The following is a 16,554-nucleotide window of genomic DNA, read 5'->3' as shown; positions in this document are numbered from 1 at the left end:
TTTTAAGGCTACGTCTGTCGTTGCTCATGGCTCTGAGCTCGGGATCACTCTTGGAAGGATTAGGGGACTGTATTGGGTGTAGGGGATCCAATCCAGGTCAACCACGTGCAAGGCAAGCTTTACCCGCTGTACTATCTTTCTACCCACTTCCCCATCCCCCAACAAAGAAAGGCCGATAAACATGAAGAAGATCTGATGTCCTGAGAATCTTATCTCAGGCACCAAAACAGCCCCAGTAAGCCTGTGGGGACACTAGCAGTACGGAGTGTTTGAGGGTTCCCAGGCGCTCATGACCTTGAACCAAACACCACGGTCTGACAAGGATGATCCCACCACTTGTTTTTCCTAGAACGTGGCTCGGGGCTATGAGCGTGATGGATTTCCACTACTTTCCTGGCACGTGCCGGAAATGGACTCCGCGGATTTTAGCGCTTGGCTGCAGCCCCACAGCCTGGCCCGCGGCCGCGGGCTGTTTAAGAGAGGTCCCCGCCCCCGGCCCGCCCCGCTCCGCCCCGGCCCGCCCATCCCCTTCGGTCCGCGCGGGCGCAGCCGGCTGCCTGCGGCGTCCGCTCGACCTCGGCGCGCTCCCCCGGGCCGCGGGCGCGATGGCGGGGACCGCGCTGAAGGTCGCGGCGCGGCGTCTCAGCCAGCGCAGCGGGCCCGGAGCGCCCCTTCTCCTCCGGCAGGTGCGAAGTGGCGGGAGCGGGGAGCGGGGTGACCGGGCCCTGGGAGGCGACAGGGAGCGGAACTCTGGGGTCCTTTGAACAAGCACAGACGCGCGGGGCTTCCGCAAAGGGACTTGGAAGTGGACTCTTGGGTCCGTGAAAGCGGGGAGATCTGGGCGCCACCCGGGTTTGGAGCTGGACTCCTATACAGGAGAGGGTGCCGGGGACCCCGATTTGGGGCTATCAGGAAGTTGGGACCCCCTTGGTCCTGCTGAAGGGAGATGCGCGGGGACGGAGGAGCAGGAACTTCTTCTGGATCCCCGGCGGGGAATGTCTGGCTCGAGTGTGTGGGGGCGGCTCACCTGTCCCCCACCCCCGGCCCAGTTGTTCGAGCCCACGAGCTGCACCTACACGTACTTGCTGGGCGACCGCGAGTCCGGCGAAGCCGTGCTCATCGACCCGGTTCTGGAGACGGCGCCGCGGGACGCGCAGCTGGTCAAGGAGCTGGGGCTGCGGCTGCTGTTTGCGGGTGAGTGCGGGGATGCCCTGCGCCCGGGTGCGCGGATGGCGTGGGGGGGGGCAGGCTGTGGGGCGCCCCGCGCACTCGGCCCGCCTCTCTTCCCGCAGTGAACACGCACTGCCACGCCGACCACATCACCGGCTCGGGGCTGCTGCGCTCGCTGCTGCCCGGCTGCAAGTCCGTCATCTCCCGGCGCAGCGGGGCCCAGGCCGACGTGCACATCGAGGACGGCGACGTCATCCGCTTCGGGCGCTTCGTGAGTGGAGTCCAGGGGCAGGGTGTGTGTGTATGTGAGGGGTCCCCTCCCCACCCCGCCTGAGTCCTGGGGTTAGGAGGGACCTCGGGCCTGGGCTGCTGATTAAAACTGGGTGGGGCGCCGGGCCAAGATGCCTGGGCGGGTGTGACCGAGGTCGAGACCCATAAGTCAACAGTATATCGAGGTTCCTAAGGCTTTGGGGTTTGCACCTCCAGGAATTCCCGGGGTGGGACCAAGCTTCTTGACTGGAAGGAGGAGCGTCACTGCATTAGGGCAGGATTAGCACTTACCAGCTGGTGCCTGCTATAAGGAAGGGCCAGGAGTATGGGGATGGGAGGGCGCTTGGATCTGCGCGTCCCAGGAACCTGATTGCTTTTCTGAGCCCCAGTCTGGTTGTTGCCTCACTGACAGAAAGGACAGAACGTTCCTACCGCCTCTTTGCAACAGTAGCAATCGGCTGGGTTTCCCCACCAAGGGGCAATATAGGGGGTGCGGTGGGGGAGGGGAACTTCTGGCAGGATTTTAAAGAGCCTCCAGAGCTAAAGGCTAAAGGTGTAGAGTTGGGAAAACCTTGGACACAGAATTTCAGGTGCTGGGTGAGCACCGGGTCTCCAGGTTCCAGGTTGGAGGCTTATTTATTTATTTATTTGTTTATTTGGGCAGGAGCCATAGCACAGCGGTAGGGCATTCGCCTTTCATGCAGCCGACCCGTATTCGATTCCTCCGCCCCTCTCGGAGAGCCCGGCAAGCTACCGAGAGTATCGTGCCCACCTGGCAGAGCCTGGCAAGCTACCCGTGGCGTATAGGATATGCCAAAAGCAGTAACAATAAGTCTCACAATGAGAGACATTACTGGTGCCCGCTCAAACAAATCGATGAGCAACGGGATGACAGTGTGTGATTTATTGCTTATGGGAGTTCCATTCATGTAAGTCAGAACAAGGAGCGGAAACCAAGGGCTCTGTGTGTGTGTGCGCGCAGGGCTTAGCCTCGGTGGTTACGGGTTTGTATCTTAAGCCTTTTTCTGGAAGCAGGTTGAAGAGACCAGGCATTGTGCCATGTGTGCTGTGTGAATAGAAGCAGGTGCTGGTTTGGGCTTCCAGGATGGAGCAGGCTCTGGGGCGTTAGAGATGCTGGGGATTGGGCGACCTGAGCCATTGTACCACATGGAGGGCATTTGCCTTGCATGTCACTAATCTGGGTTCAATCCCTGGCATCCCATATGATTCCTGAGAACAGAGCCAGGAGTAATTCCTGAGCATCATCAGGTGTGACCTAAAAATAACTGGAAAAAAAAAAAGAAAAACAGGATTGAGTGTCAAGGGAGCTCTTTATTAAACTATTAAATGGTACGAGTGATGTTTGCAATATGTGGAGACTGAAAGAGTTGAAGGTGTAAAGGAGATTATGGTCTGGTTTTTGTTTTTGTTTTTCTTTTTCTTTTGAATCTGGGAATACGCCACACATTTTTGTTGTTCTTGTCATTCTGGTAGTGCAGGAGATCGAACTTAGAGTCTCAGACATGCAAGGCAAGTGTTCCACTGTGAGCTATAGCCTTCCACAGCTCCCCAAATGTTCCATATAGGGCAAGAGAGAGGACAGGGTTAAGATGCTTGTCTGCATGCAGCTAACTCTGGTTTGATCCCCAGCATTATACAGGGGTCCCTTTAGCACCGCCAGCAGTGACCCCTGAGCAGAGAGCCAGGGGTAAGCCCTGAGCATTGCTGAACGGGTCCTAATCTCTCCCCAAATTTAACATATAAATATCCAAATCAATGACTAAAACATTCCCAGACCCCACCCCTGCCAAATAACCTGTCAGATCATACCAGATAGAAAGCTTGTATGATCCTGGGGAAGATGTGACACATAGCAAAGAAAGCAGTGTATTTTTCAAACAGCTTTCTGATAGAATTCATGAAGTCATCTGTTTCGGGTAAGACAAACAATTCAGTGGCGTGGACTCTGTTCACACTTTACCTTTTGTGGCACATGATACATTTCCACTTGAATTTCGGTTTTCGAAAATACCTTTGGGGCTGGAGCAATAGAATAGCAGGTAGGCCATTTGCCTTGCATGCGGCCAACCCGACTTTGATCCCTGGCATCCCCTATTTTCCCCAAGCATCACCAGGAGTAATTCCTAAGTGCAGAGCCAGGAATAACCCCTGAACATCATTGCATGTGACCCGCCCTCCAAAAAAAAAAAAAAAAACCTAAAAAGAAAATACCTTCCTCCCTCCAAAAAAGCCTTACACCTCTGCCAGTGAGCCCCACCTCTCTTGTCTTCTCCAGTCATACGAAACACTCAACTATTTCCCCTATCGATATATTTGTGGTTTTTTTTTTTTGGTTGTTGTTTTGTTTTGGGGGCACACCTGGCTGTTTTAGGGTTACTCCTGGTTCTACCCTCAGGAATCACTTCTGGCGGTGCTTAGGGGGCCATATGGGATGCCAGGGATCAAACCCTGGCCAGCCTCATGCAAGGTCAGCTCCATACCACTGTGCTACCTCTCTGGCCACTATATTTACTTATTGTGGACATCTCTTTCCTAGAGACAGAATTGCACAGAAGGAGGCCCTTAGGTGACAGGCTGTGCTCTCACCGTGCGCCCAAGTTGTAACCTGGCTTTTGTTTGTTTCCTTGGCATTGCCAAGTCACACTCCAGGGGATGCACATGAGTTCACACACACACACAATTTTGCGTGACTGCATGTTATGTTTTCTTTTCCCATGAGTATAGAGCTAGGAGAGGAGAGGCCAGAGCCTATGAAACTTACGTTGAGCAGCTGCCAGGCGCTTCATTCTCACGGCAGCATTCTCCTGCCCTTGGTGGCTTCCTCCATTCCCTTGCCAACACTGTCCTTCCTTTTATTTATGAAAAAATATGGTGCATTGATGAAGCAATGTGTACAGTTTTGTTTTTTTTTTCTTTTTGGGTCATACCTGGTGATGCACAGGGGTTACTCCTGGCTCTGTACTCAGGAATTACTCCTGGCGGTGCTCAGGGGACCATATGGGATGCTGGGAATCTAACCCGGGTCGGCCACATGCAAGGCAAACGCCCTACCCGCTGTGCTATGGCTCCAGCGTGCCCCCCCGCCCCCCTGACTTTTTTTAACGTGTGAAGTTTTTACCCATGTACAGAGTTGAATAGCCGCTGCGGAATGTCCATCTCCTGATGCTTCTTTGTTCCTCCCACTGACTACTAACCGACTGTCACAGACCTTTTTTGATTAATTGTTGACCATACTGGTACCTATTTAACCATGCTGCTAACCCACTTTTAACCCTGCATGACTTCCTACTCTCTTCCTGCCCTTGTATAGGTTTTGTAGCTTCTTCATTTAACTGGATACTTTCTGTAATTGTTTCCTTCTCATTGGTATCTTTGTAATTATTTTAAAAGGTACATTCCTGGAGGATTGAAAATCCTTGGGGCCAGAGCAATGGAAGAGCAGGTAGGGCACTTGCTTTGCACATGGCCAACCTGGGATTGACCCCTGGCACCGCATCTGCTCCCCAAACCCACCCGAGCATAAAACCAGGAGTCAGCCCTGAGCACCGGAGCATGTGACCCCAAAACCAAACCAGAAAGAATCGTGAATTTTTAAACCTGCAATAACAGAATCCCCATAAGAATTCTTTGGAAGGTGAACATTTAAGATAAGTCAATAAAAGGGACCGGAGCTATAATACAGTGGGGAGGATATTTCCCTTGCATGTGGTCAACCCAGGTTTGATTTTCAGCTTCCCATAGAGTCCCCCAGGCACCACCAGGAGTAATTCCTGAGTGTGGAGCCTGGAAGTCAGCTTAAGCATTACTGGGTGTGACGCGCACCTCCCCCTGCAGAAAAAAAAAAAAATTCAATAAATGCCTCACATCTGGGAATGAGGAGGAAATTGGTAAACTATTTCTAGAATTGATTAATTATTTTGTTGACTTCAAGATCTTCATTGTAACCACTTAATCTCCTACTGAAAGCAGAAGCAGGGCAGAAATGCAAGTGTAGATTTGCTCTGGGGCTTGAGAGATTGTACGGCAGGAAGAGCACTTTGATCCCCTGTATCCCATACGGGCCCCCAGCACCACCAGGTTTGATCCCTGAACAGAAAGCCAGGAGTAACCCTTGAGCACCTCGAAGTGTGGGCCCCCAAACAAAACAAAACCCAAAAAAGAATATTGTATTCCAGTAAAACCTGCTTTTCTAAAATTTGAATTTTATATAATTTCCCAGTGTCATGACAAGTCACTCCCTCCCCCTTTAGGTTTTGGGGCCACAAATCTCGGGGTCACAGAGCAACACCTCAATCCTTGCACTAGCTCTCTGGCCCCATGGCAGATCATTTGGACTTTGATCTTTTATTTCAGTGGAACAGTGTAAAAACCACTCTTAGGTCTCGGGTCTTCCAGAGGTGACAGGCTTTGCTGCCCGTGGCATAGAGCACTTTATTGTTCTTCCTTTCTCTTAATTTTTTGGTGCCACACCTGGCAGTGCTTTGGGCCAGAGATAAACTTGGGCCTCTTGCGTGCAAAGCCTTCGTGCCCCCTACTGAGCCGTCTCCCAAGCCTCGCTCCCTTCTCTGGCTGGTTGCAGTCCCAGGCAGTTAGTCACAGCTCTGCCCAGAGTGAGTCACCAGGTGGCCTTTACCCTCCATTCTTACTGGACTGACCCATTCAAACAGGTTCTGTTTCCCTGCAGTGGAAACTACCAGATTATTTCAGATCCCAACCCTTCTCACCCAAATCCAAGTGGTTTCATTGCAGGAGTTTAATTTTTTTTTTCTTCCTTGTTTGTGTTTGTCTTTCCCCTTCAGTATTTATTTGGTTTTTGGCCACAGTGCTCACTCAGGGGCTATTCCTGGGTCAGTGCTCAGGAGTGACCCCTGGTGGTGCTTGGGGGTCACTACGTGGTACTGGGAATGGAACTAGGGGTTGCTGCAAGCAAGATGTCTCTGGCCTGGAACCAGTATATTTTATTTCATCCTTTTTTTTTCTCCTGTTGGAGCTTCCCCAGTGGTGCTGGGGTATGGGCTGGCAGTTCTGGGGGTTCCCAGGCCCATCCCTTTGTGGGGCCTGCATTCAGCCTGGTCCATACCTAGTAATGTATGTGGTGCTCAGGATTTATTCCTGGCTCTATGCTCAGGGACCACCCCTCATGTTGCTCAGGGAAAGCTGGGTTGGTCACAAGCAACGCAAATGCCTTCACCCTTGGACTCTCAGACCTCACAACCTATATTTGTTTTGGGGTCACACCCGGCTGTGGTCAGGGCGTATTCCTCAGGGATCACTCCTGGCAGGCTTGGAGGGGACCATACAGAGTGCCAGAGATCCAACCCAGGTTGACCTGGTACAAGGTGAGTGCCCTCCCTGCTGCACTATCTCTCCAGCCTGAGAAATGGTGTTTTTTTTTTTTTTCTTTTTGGGTCACACTCGGCAGTGCTCAGGGGTTATTCCTGGCTCTGCACTCAGAAATTACTCCTGGTGATGCTCAGGGGACCATATGGGGTGCTGGGAATCGAACCTGGGTTGGCCACATGCAAGACAAACTACCTACTCGCTGTGCTATTGTTCCAGCCCCAAGAAATGGCGTATTTTAAAAGCTCACAGGCAATCCTGATGTGGCTCACATCAGCACTTCCTCTATGTGCCATAAAAGATTTGAGTTGGGGTTGGGGAGGGGGGCTGGGGAGGTGGCTCAGTGGGCTGGGCACGATTTTCCTGCAGAAGGAGAGGATTTCCTGGCTGTGATCCCCTGGCACTGCATGGTCCCCTGAGCGCTGCAGGGAGCAGCCCCCGAACACTGCGGGGTGTGGTCCATAAAATGAACAAAAACACTGACTGTGGAATAAGTTCCCTCTCCCACCCCCAATGTTATGAAATTGTTCAGGAGTACAGGAGAGCTGAAATAAGTGTACATCAGTACACCACTACCCACCTGCCATGCCATCTTCTATTTAGACGTATTTTCAAGTTGTAGAGAGAAACACAGTATCCTCTAAACAGAATCAGTGGTTTGAATTTTTGTTTCATGAAAGTAAAGAAGGTTCAGAATACTTGACTACAATGGAAAATAATTCTTTATTGTTTTATTTGGGGCCCACCCAGTGGTGCCCAGGGCTTATTCCTGGCTCTGCACTCAGGGATCACTCTTTTAAAAAAATATTTTTAGGATAGAGATGAAAAGAGAGAGAAAGGGGCTGGAGCAATAGCACAGCGGGTAGGGCATTTGCCTTGCACGTGGCCGACCCGGGTTCAATTCCCAGCATCCCATATGGTCCCCTGAGCACCGCCAGGAGTGATTCCTGAGTGCAGAGCCAGGAGTAACCCCTGTGCATTGCCAGGTGTGACCCAAAAAGCAAAAAAAAAAAAAAAAAAAAAGAAAAGAAAAGAAAAGAGAGAAAAAGAGAGAGAGAGATCTGAGAAGAAAAAGGCAGGGTGGAGTTGATGGGGGAAACTGGAGACAGTGGTGCTGGGAAATGTACACTGGTAGCGGGATGGGTGTTGGACACTGTATGACTGAACCTAATTATAACCAGCTTTATAAGGGTCTATCTCACAGTGATACAATTTTTTAATTTTTATTTTTTAATTGAATCACAGTGAGATACACAATTCCAAAGTTGTTCATGATTGGGTTTCAGTCATAGAACCTTACAACACCCATCCTTTCATTAGTGTTCATTTCCCACCACCAAATATCCCCAGTTTTTTTTTCAACTTTTTTATTGAATCACTGTGAGATAGACCCTTACAAAGCTGTACATGATTGGACTTCAGTCATACAGTGTTCCAACACCCATCCCTCCACTAGAGTACATTTCCCAGCACTTAGTGTCCCCAGATTCTCTCCCGTCACCTGCCACCCCCACCCCCTGCCTGCCTCTGTGCTCTGTGGCAGGTGCTTTTCTTCTCCCTCTCTCTCTCCCTCTCTCCTCCCTCCTCCCTCCCTTTCTCTCTCTCTCTCTCTCTCTCTCTCTCTCTCTCTCTCTTCTGTCTCTCTCTCTCTCTTCTGTCTGTCTGTCTGTCTGTCTGTCTGTCTGTCTGTCTGTCTCTCTCTCTCTCTCTCTCTCTTCCCCCCACCCCCAGCCTTTGGACCTTTGGACATTGTGATTTGCAGTATTGATAGTGAAAGATTATTAAAAAAATCAGATCTTGCCCAGCATGATCATTAACCCTCAGATCTTGTGCAGCGTGATCATTCCCAGCTATTATTGTCATACTGGTCTCTTCTCTATCTTACCTACCCTCAGCCCCACAAACACTTGTGGTTAGTCCTAACTATTGACCAGTACTCCTAGCCCTTTTTTTTCCTGGCCATGGATATTAGTCTTCTAATGTTTTTTATATATATTTATAGTTCACAAATGAATTCAGTCATCTATATCTGTCCCTCTCTGTCTGACTCATTTCACTCAGCATATTCTCCATGTTCCTCCATTTATAAGCAAATTTCATGACTTTATTTTTCCTAACAGCTGCATAGAATTCCATTGTGCAGATGTGCCATAGTTTCTTTATCCATTCATCCGTTCTTGGGCACTCTGTTTCCAGATTCTGGCTATGGAATATCCCCAGTTTTCAGGAATCACTTTTGGCAGTGCTCTGGGGCTATATGTGGTGCTGGGTGTTGAATCCATGTCAGCCATGCACAAGGCAAGCGCTCTACCCACTATCACTCTGGCCCCAGAAAATGACATTTTGAGTGGTTTTTTTTTTTTTTTTTTTTTTTTTTTTTAACGTTGGTGTTGGTTTTTGGACCACATCTTTTGATGATTAGAGGAAAACTCCTGGCTTGGTGCTGAGGATTCACTCCTGGTGGTATTTGGGAGCCTATGTGGGTCACTGGGGATTCGAACTGAGGTTTATCACATGGGAGGCAAGCACCTTTACCTTTGTGCTACCTTGCCAGTCTCCTATTCTGAGTTTTTGAGTATAATGGAGTATATATGGAGACCGCTTGAAGGATTGGAGTGTATGCTCTGGGCTCACTCTCTGGCAGTCACTCTCCTCAGTAATAGCTCCCGATGTCACTGGATCTGGAATCAAAACGAACAAAATTAAAGAGCTAGAAACTCAAGGACATGTGAATTGAATACTGGAGCCAGAGAATCAGCAGGCCCCAAATGGAAAAGAAACTGAGAACTTCTGGCCACCAGGGGGCAGTGTGGGCCGTGGGAACTGCCCAGGGAAAGAGCCAGGAACTGCACTTGCTGTGTGAGCCCGCACCAGACTACACAGTTCAAGTCAGGCCTGCTGGGCCAAGGGAGACCAGATGTGGTGCCCAGGGTTGAACCAACGTGGCCGCATGCCAGGCAAGCACCTTTATATCTGGGCTAGCTCTCCAGCCCCTAGCAAGCACCATTTTTATGGTGGAGATTTCTGCCTGGCGTTTATTTCACCATTCTTTTTTCTTGTTGTTGTTGTTGCTCTTTGGGTCACGCCTGGCAATACACAGGGGTTACTCCTGGCTCTGCACTCAGGAATTACCCCTGGCGGTGCTCAGGGGACCATACGGGATGCTGGGAATTGAACCCAGGTCGGCCGAGTGCAAGACAAACACCCTACCCGCTGTGTTATTGCTCCAGCCCCTTATTTCACCATTCTAATGGAGAACAGTTTCATCTACTTTCTGTCTGGACACTGACTTCCAGAGCTTGTCTTGAACCGTGCCCCTTACTCTGCTTGTACCTGATTGTGTCCTTGTGGTGTCATTTAAAAACTACAGTTCGCCTGGCCGGAAAGATAGTATGAGTGAGGAGGGTGTTTGCTTTGTAGGCGGCCGACTGAGTTCGATCCCTGCCATCCCACGCAATCCCCTGAGCACCGCCAGGAGAGTAATTCCTGAGTGTAGAGTCAGGAGTCAGCCCTGCACATCCCTGGGTGTGGCCCCCAAACCAAAATATATGTGTATATTATATATATTAGATGTATGTAAAATTTGGAGGGCTGGACAGATAGTACTTGTACGCAGCCAACCTGGGTTTGATCCCTGGCATCACATGGTCCCCCGAACCCCACCAGGAGTAACCTGAGTACTGCTGGTCTGAAAACTAAAATAATAATAAACTGAAATAATAATAATATATAATGTAATTTTAATATATGTTTATATTATATATATATTTGGGTTTTGGCCTCTGAGCTCCATCAGGCATGCCCCACCCACCAAAATTAAAGTAAAATAAATGTCTGTCAGGTTGCCCAGGTTGCCCAGCCTCCTTGAGCCTCTCCCTGCTTCTTTGCACCTACTGGATGTGTTGTGGTTGATGAGGGGCCCCTGCGTGGCCATCTTTGACCAGGGTTCTTGAGGGTGGGGTCTTGTCAGATGTGTGTGTCCTGAAGTGTGTCCTGAATTGGGTGTGTTGTGTTTGGGGGCCACACTAGTGGTGCCAGGGGCTACTCCCAGCTCTGCTTGGGTTTCACTCCTAGTGTCCCTCGGTGGCCTGTGCAGTGCCAGAGGTCGAACCTGGCCTCTTGTGTGCAAAGCACGTTCTCAGCTCCTTACTGTGGGCTTCTTAATGGTGTGATTACTTTTTTTTTTTTTCTTTTTGGGTCACACTCAGCAGTGCTCAGGGGTTACTCCTGGCTCTGCACTCAGGAATTACTCCTGGCAGTGCTTAGGGGACCATATGGGATGCTGGGAATCAAACCTCGGTTGGCTGCATGCAAGGCAAATGCCCTACCCGCTGTGCTATTGCTCCAGCCCCGGTGTGATTACTTGTTAACTGTGAAAAAAGCAGGATGATGAAGGAAAAGCCCAAAGGGAGAGAAAATCTTCAGAGTTCATGAGTGAATAGAAAAAATGTTAGATTGAAGGAACAAGGGCTTATTGACACTCCCTGGGGCTCAGCCGTGCAACCTTGTAAGTCAGCTCATCAATATGCTTCATTCTGTGCGTCACCGAAGGCCTAGTTTTCATTCTTCCCCAGATAACTGGGAATGAATTTTTAAAAAGACGAGGCAGTATAAATTGCTTGTAACATGCTTCTTGCATTAGCTAGATGAAAATTTTTCTCAGGTCATTAAATATTTGTGTTTAGCATCATCCCGTGTGTATTTGTGTGCGCACGCGTGGGGGTTCTCTCGTTTTCTCTCTCAGGGCTTACTCTTGGCTCTGCACTCAGGGTACTCTATGGGATGGGATGCCAGGGATCAAGTCTGGGTCGGCTTTGTGTGTCTGTATTAGAGCTCGCTTCCCCAGTGGGCTTGTTCACTTTACAGACTTGGGGCTGAGGGGGGCGGAGTTCTAGAAGGCTCTGTGAATGAGTTCCTGTGCTCTGCATGCAGAAGGCTTGGGACCAAGCCTCTCGAGCATGGAGCTACTCCTGGCACTGCTCAGTATGACCAAAAAACAAAACTGAAAAATTAAGGAACTTTTTGTTTGTTTGCATTATACCTGGCAGTAATCGGGGGCCCCTTTTGGTGGTGATGGTGGTGTCTGCGGTGGGGAATGGAGTTTGGGCCTCCCCCCTGCAAAACTTGCACCCCAGCCCTCTGCATCACCTCCCCGACCCTTCCCTTTCAATGCTGTTTCAGGGGACATAGCGGTGGTACTGGGGTTCAGGCACTCTCCCTGAGTGTGGCCCATCCCAGTTCAGCTTCCGGCTCTGCACAGGGTTCCTAGAGCACCCCTGGGTGTGGCCCTGAAATACAGTAACAGACAAAGCGTTTCTGCTTTCGCTTACACATTTCTTTCCATTCAAAGCGCTGGTCTTTCCCTTCCTGCTTCCTGGGCCAGGCTTGCCTCTGTGCTGCTCAGCTCTCTTCCTTTCTGGGGCCCCACCTCAGGCCGCGGTTTCCTGGCCTTGAGGCCACGTGGGGTTGGTGTGAGGTCTGGTGTGAGGTAGGAGCTGGGTGGGGAGGGAGCTCCCTGGGGGCTCCTCAGGGAGCAGAGCCTTCCTCCTGGTTTCTTGGTGACTGGTGACCCTCTTCCCTTCTGTCCGCGCCAGATGTTGGAGACCCGCGCCAGCCCTGGACACACCCCAGGCTGTGTCACCTTCGTGCTGGACGACCACAGTATGGCCTTCACTGGAGACGCCTTGCTCATCCGTGGGTGTGGCCGGACCGACTTCCAGCAAGGTTGGCCCCCTCCCCCCCACACCAACCCCTGGGAGAGCTGAGAGTTGGGGTTCAGGTGTCAGGGCAAGGATGAATGAATGAATGAATGAATGTGTGTCAGACTTTTTTTTTTGAAGTGGGCCATAGCCTGAAGTGCTGGGAACTGTTCTGGGGTCACTCTGGGGGTGTGGGGGGTTACCCTGTGCCATGTCTGGGATAGAACTGCCGTTGCACAGGTCATTCAAGTGCCCCTCCCCCTCTTCCCCCAGCCCAGGCTCTCTCTCTGGCCTTGAGTGTCGCCTTCTAGCTTAGCTAGGGGGTGGGGATTCAGGGGAAGGGGGATATTATCTGTTGGAGGGTCATTGGACTCGGGGCACACGTGTGGACATGAAAACCGGGAAACAAACCACCCTGGATCTCAGCGTTTCCAGGCCTCGGGGAACTTGATCTCACCCCGGTTCTGAGTCAGGATGCTGGACTCAGCTGTTGCTTCTGAGGCTCTCATGAGGTTGCGATCAAGCCCCGGGCCCGATTCCAACCTCCTGAGGCTTGATCAGGATAGGAGGGGCCACTTCCGGGGCATCTCCTTTGAGGCTGGTGTGCAGGGCCTGGTCATCAGCAGAAGGTCAAGTGCTCACCGCATGGCTGCTGGAGGCATTCTGCATATATTTTGCTTTTGGGTTTAAAAAAAAATATATTTATTTTTGGTGTGTGTGTGGGGTGTTGCCAGGGCTACACTCCATGGTGTGTGGGAGTGTGGATCGAGCCGAGGGCCCTGTGCATGTCCAGCCACCCTCGTCCTCTGAGCAGCTCCCAGTCTGTCCACTCAGTGGATTCTTCAAGAGCAGAGGGGCAGATGGACAGACATTGCAGAAACATGGATGTGGGGCCGGAGCCATAGCACAACAGGTAGGGCGTTTGCTTTGCACACGGCCGACCTAGGTTCAATCCCCAGCATCCCACAGGCTCCCCTGAACACTGCCAGGAGTGATCCCTGAGCACAGAGCCAGGAATGACCCCTGAGCATCGCTGGGTGTGACCCGAAAGCCAAAAAGAAATTTATGATGCCAGTGAGGGTACTTACCCTTGGAAGACATGCTCTGAGCCTGAAAGCATTTGTTTAAAAAAATGACGTGGTGTCAGGGCCAGAGAGAGAGCACAGAAGCTAAGTCCTTGGCACTGTGTGCTTCCTGGAGCACAGAGCCAGGAGTAGCCCCTGAGCACTGCCAGGTAGGAACACCCCCCCCATGACCTTGTGTCAGTAATTAAACTGTCATTTCTGCAATATCCTGTTTATTTTGGGCCACTCCCAGTGTTACACGGGGTTCCCCTCACCTGTGCTCAGGGCCTGCTCCTGATGGTGCTCAGGGGATGATGCCGTGCTGGGGATCAAATGTGGGGCTTCCATATGTGACGCTGGTGCTCCATCCCTGTGAGGCGTCTCCCTGGCCCTGTGTCTGTTTTATTAGACGCAAGGCTCTTAGTCTGCATCACCTCCGTCCAGGTGAAGGGAGACCGAGTGTCAGCTTTCGAAGAGAAGAATATCAAAGATTCTGTGGACACATGTTATTAAAAAGGCCCCTAATGGAGGGTTTAGCTGCTGGTGGCATTGCGAGAGCGCCGAGGGAGGAATGTGGACTCGGGGGCGGGAGATGAGCGGCTCTAGGCCAGTTAGATGGGGTGATTTTGTTGCTAAGAGATTGTTAGATTCAGTGATCTGATTGCTAGGGCTCTGGGGGAGGGGTGGTGGTGGTTGTAGTGTGTGTGTGTGTGTGTGTGTGTGTGTGTGTGTGTGTGTGTGTGTGTGTGTGTGTGTGTGGTGGGGGGCATTACATTGGGGTCTGACTGCTGAGGTGCTGAGGGCAGCGAGATCCAGGGGTTCACAGTGGGAAGGGAGTTTAGCTTCAGAGTCTTAGGGGTGCAGGGCTGGGAAAGTGGCTCCGAGACAGAGCTCCTACCTGCCTTGCAGGCACGCAATTCCAGGCATCACCCCTAATTGTGACCCTCATACCCCACCCTGACACAACCTCAGGGCTCTGTGAGCGATGCCTTGGGGATGGTGCTGGTGGGCAAGGCCCCCCGGGGGAAAGAAGGGAGAGCCAGGGGGCCTTGCTGGCTGGGGCCAGCCTCTCCTCAGGCCACCCGGGAGCTTCCTCTTTCCTCTCTCCTTAATCTCTCCATCTACTCTGTGTTTTTCTCTCTGAGGCTCCCAATCTCCCCCGCTTCCCCTGCACAGCCGGGAAACTGAGAGACTCAGGCCCAAGTGAGAGGTGGAAGAATTTTCCCCAGAGCTTTGCTCCTACCCCGGATTCCTGTTGGGACCCCAGCAGCCTCCTCCTCCCTCTGCTTCCTGGCTTCCTTTTCTTCCCTCCTCAGTCCTTCTCCCGCCCCCGCCCTTGCCCCCTCCAAGTGACTGAAGGTCTTATCCTGACGCAGTTCTCCCTGCCCCTTAATATCTTGTATGTGCTGGGCTGGAGCCATAGCACAGCGGGTAGAGCGTTTGCTTTGCGCGTGGCTGACCTGGGTCTGATTCCCAGCATCCCATATGGTCCCCTGAGCACCACCAGGAGTGATTCCTGAGTGCAGAGCCAGGAGTAACCCCTGAGCATCGCCGGGTGTGACCCAAAGAGGAAAAAAAAAATCATCTTGTATGTGCTGTTCCCTGAATGCCCTTCCCTGCCTGCTCCCTCTACAAGGCATGCTGGCGGGGAACCAGGAGAGGGCTCGCTGCCCTCAGGGATTCTCCCACTCCTTTTCCAAGGGGAGACACCACTAAGGGGCCACTCTTGTGCTTCTTGGCCACTGGCCACTGACCGCTGACCTACGCCTTTTTCCCCCCGACAGGCTGTGCTAAGACCTTGTACCACTCAGTCCACGAAAAGATCTTCACGCTTCCGGGAGACTGTCTAGTCTACCCTGCTCATGACTACCACGGTGAGGGCTGCCCGGAGGAGGTGTGGGACTCCGATAACCAGCTAATGGAGGAGTAGCACGTGGCGGTGTGGGGCGTGGGCGCTACAGTTCCCAGAAAGGCCTCAGGCCAAAAAGATCAAATGCTTCAGTGTCTGTGCATGTAGAAACTAGGAGTCCTACAATTAGGCACGGGTTTCCTGGATTTCCTTGCAGGGAGCTGTGGGAAACTACATTTCCCAGAGTGCCCCTGGCCTGTAGCCCCGGGAACTTGGGATATCGTTAGTCCTGGGGCCTCCCGGGAAATGTAGTTCTGGGAGCCCCAGGCACCCGACCAACTGACAAGCCGCGCCCTTTGCCCCTAGGGCTCACAGTGTCCACTGTGGCGGAGGAGCGGACTCTGAACCCTCGGCTCACCCTCAGCTGCGAGGAGTTTATCAAGGTCATGGATAACCTGAACTTGCCTAAGCCTCGGCAGATAGGTGAGTGCCTGGATGCCTAGGTCCCAGGGAGGAGGGGTGAGGAGGAGGCTCAAGGCCTGAAGTCCTGGGTCTGAGGGAGGAGGGGCTGGAGATGCACCCCCGGGTCTGAGGGAGGAGACCGAGGAGAGACTCCTGGGTCCAAGGGAGGAGGCACTCCAGACCAGAACACTAGTTTCCCAAATACGAAGTGCTCTCAGGATTTCTCGGTGTCGAGTGGGGTTCAAGGACTCTGTCCAGGTCCCTCAATTCCTTCCCACTGTTTTCTTCCTTTCAGACGTCGCTGTTCCGGCTAACATGCGCTGTGGGGTCCAGAGTCCCCCCACCTGAGGCGGGCTCTGCCAGCTGCTCCCGGCCATTAGGAATTGCACTTAAGAGGGGCTGGGGAGAGGTGCCCCCCTCTGTTGCCCACACCCCTCTACTCCTTTCTCGCCCCAGCCCTTGAGCTTCTTCAATAAAAAATCTTTTTGAATTTGCTCTAAACTTGTCTGTTTCCTGGGGAACTCCAGGGTCTACACTGCAGTGCGGGGGTGGCGTGGGCCCAGGGCACTCAAAGCAGGAGACTTTCTTACTCACAAGATCAGAAGGCCAGAGGCGTGGGCTGAGGCTACGCGGCATCTGATGCGAACACCCACTCTTCACTCCCCAGCCTCAGTTTCCT

General features: G+C 52.0%; 1 protein-coding gene across 2 annotated transcripts; it reads left to right on the top strand.

Moving 5' to 3' along the window:
* Nucleotides 1-523: 523 nt before the first annotated feature.
* ETHE1 (ETHE1 persulfide dioxygenase) lies at nucleotides 524-16,376 on the top strand. Of its 2 annotated transcripts, XM_004621434.2 has the most exons (7): nucleotides 524-686; nucleotides 1,050-1,194; nucleotides 1,293-1,441; nucleotides 12,396-12,525; nucleotides 15,349-15,438; nucleotides 15,780-15,896; nucleotides 16,171-16,376. In XM_004621434.2, exons 1-7 carry the CDS (start codon nucleotides 606-608, stop codon nucleotides 16,221-16,223), a joined length of 765 nt encoding a protein of 254 aa, XP_004621491.2. In that variant the 5' UTR covers nucleotides 524-605; the 3' UTR covers nucleotides 16,224-16,376. The 2 variants fall into 2 exon arrangements, with proteins under 2 accessions (XP_004621491.2, XP_055002345.1); XM_055146370.1 differs by lacking the exons at nucleotides 524-686; nucleotides 1,050-1,194; nucleotides 1,293-1,441 and adding an exon at nucleotides 4,877-4,903.
* The last annotated feature ends 178 nt before the right edge of the window (nucleotides 16,377-16,554 follow it).

This window comes from Sorex araneus, chromosome 8 (assembly GCF_027595985.1).
Source record: "Sorex araneus isolate mSorAra2 chromosome 8, mSorAra2.pri, whole genome shotgun sequence".
In the NCBI taxonomy this organism is placed as follows: Eukaryota; Metazoa; Chordata; class Mammalia; order Eulipotyphla; family Soricidae; genus Sorex; species Sorex araneus.
The sequence above is the reverse complement of the archived record's forward strand: the minus strand, read 5'-3'. Positions and strand labels throughout refer to the sequence as shown.

Bases quoted from the DNA above. Each gene is read 5' to 3' on its own strand.
- ETHE1 (XM_004621434.2), top strand. From the start codon at position 606: ATGGCGGGGACCGCGCTGAAGGTCGCGGCGCGGCGTCTCAGCCAGCGC. The intron at 1,195-1,292 runs GTGAGTGCGGGG...CTCTTCCCGCAG, and splicing joins GCTGCGGCTGCTGTTTGCGG to TGAACACGCACTGCCACGCC. The intron at 12,526-15,348 runs GTTGGCCCCCTC...TCCCCCCGACAG, and splicing joins CCGGACCGACTTCCAGCAAG to GCTGTGCTAAGACCTTGTAC.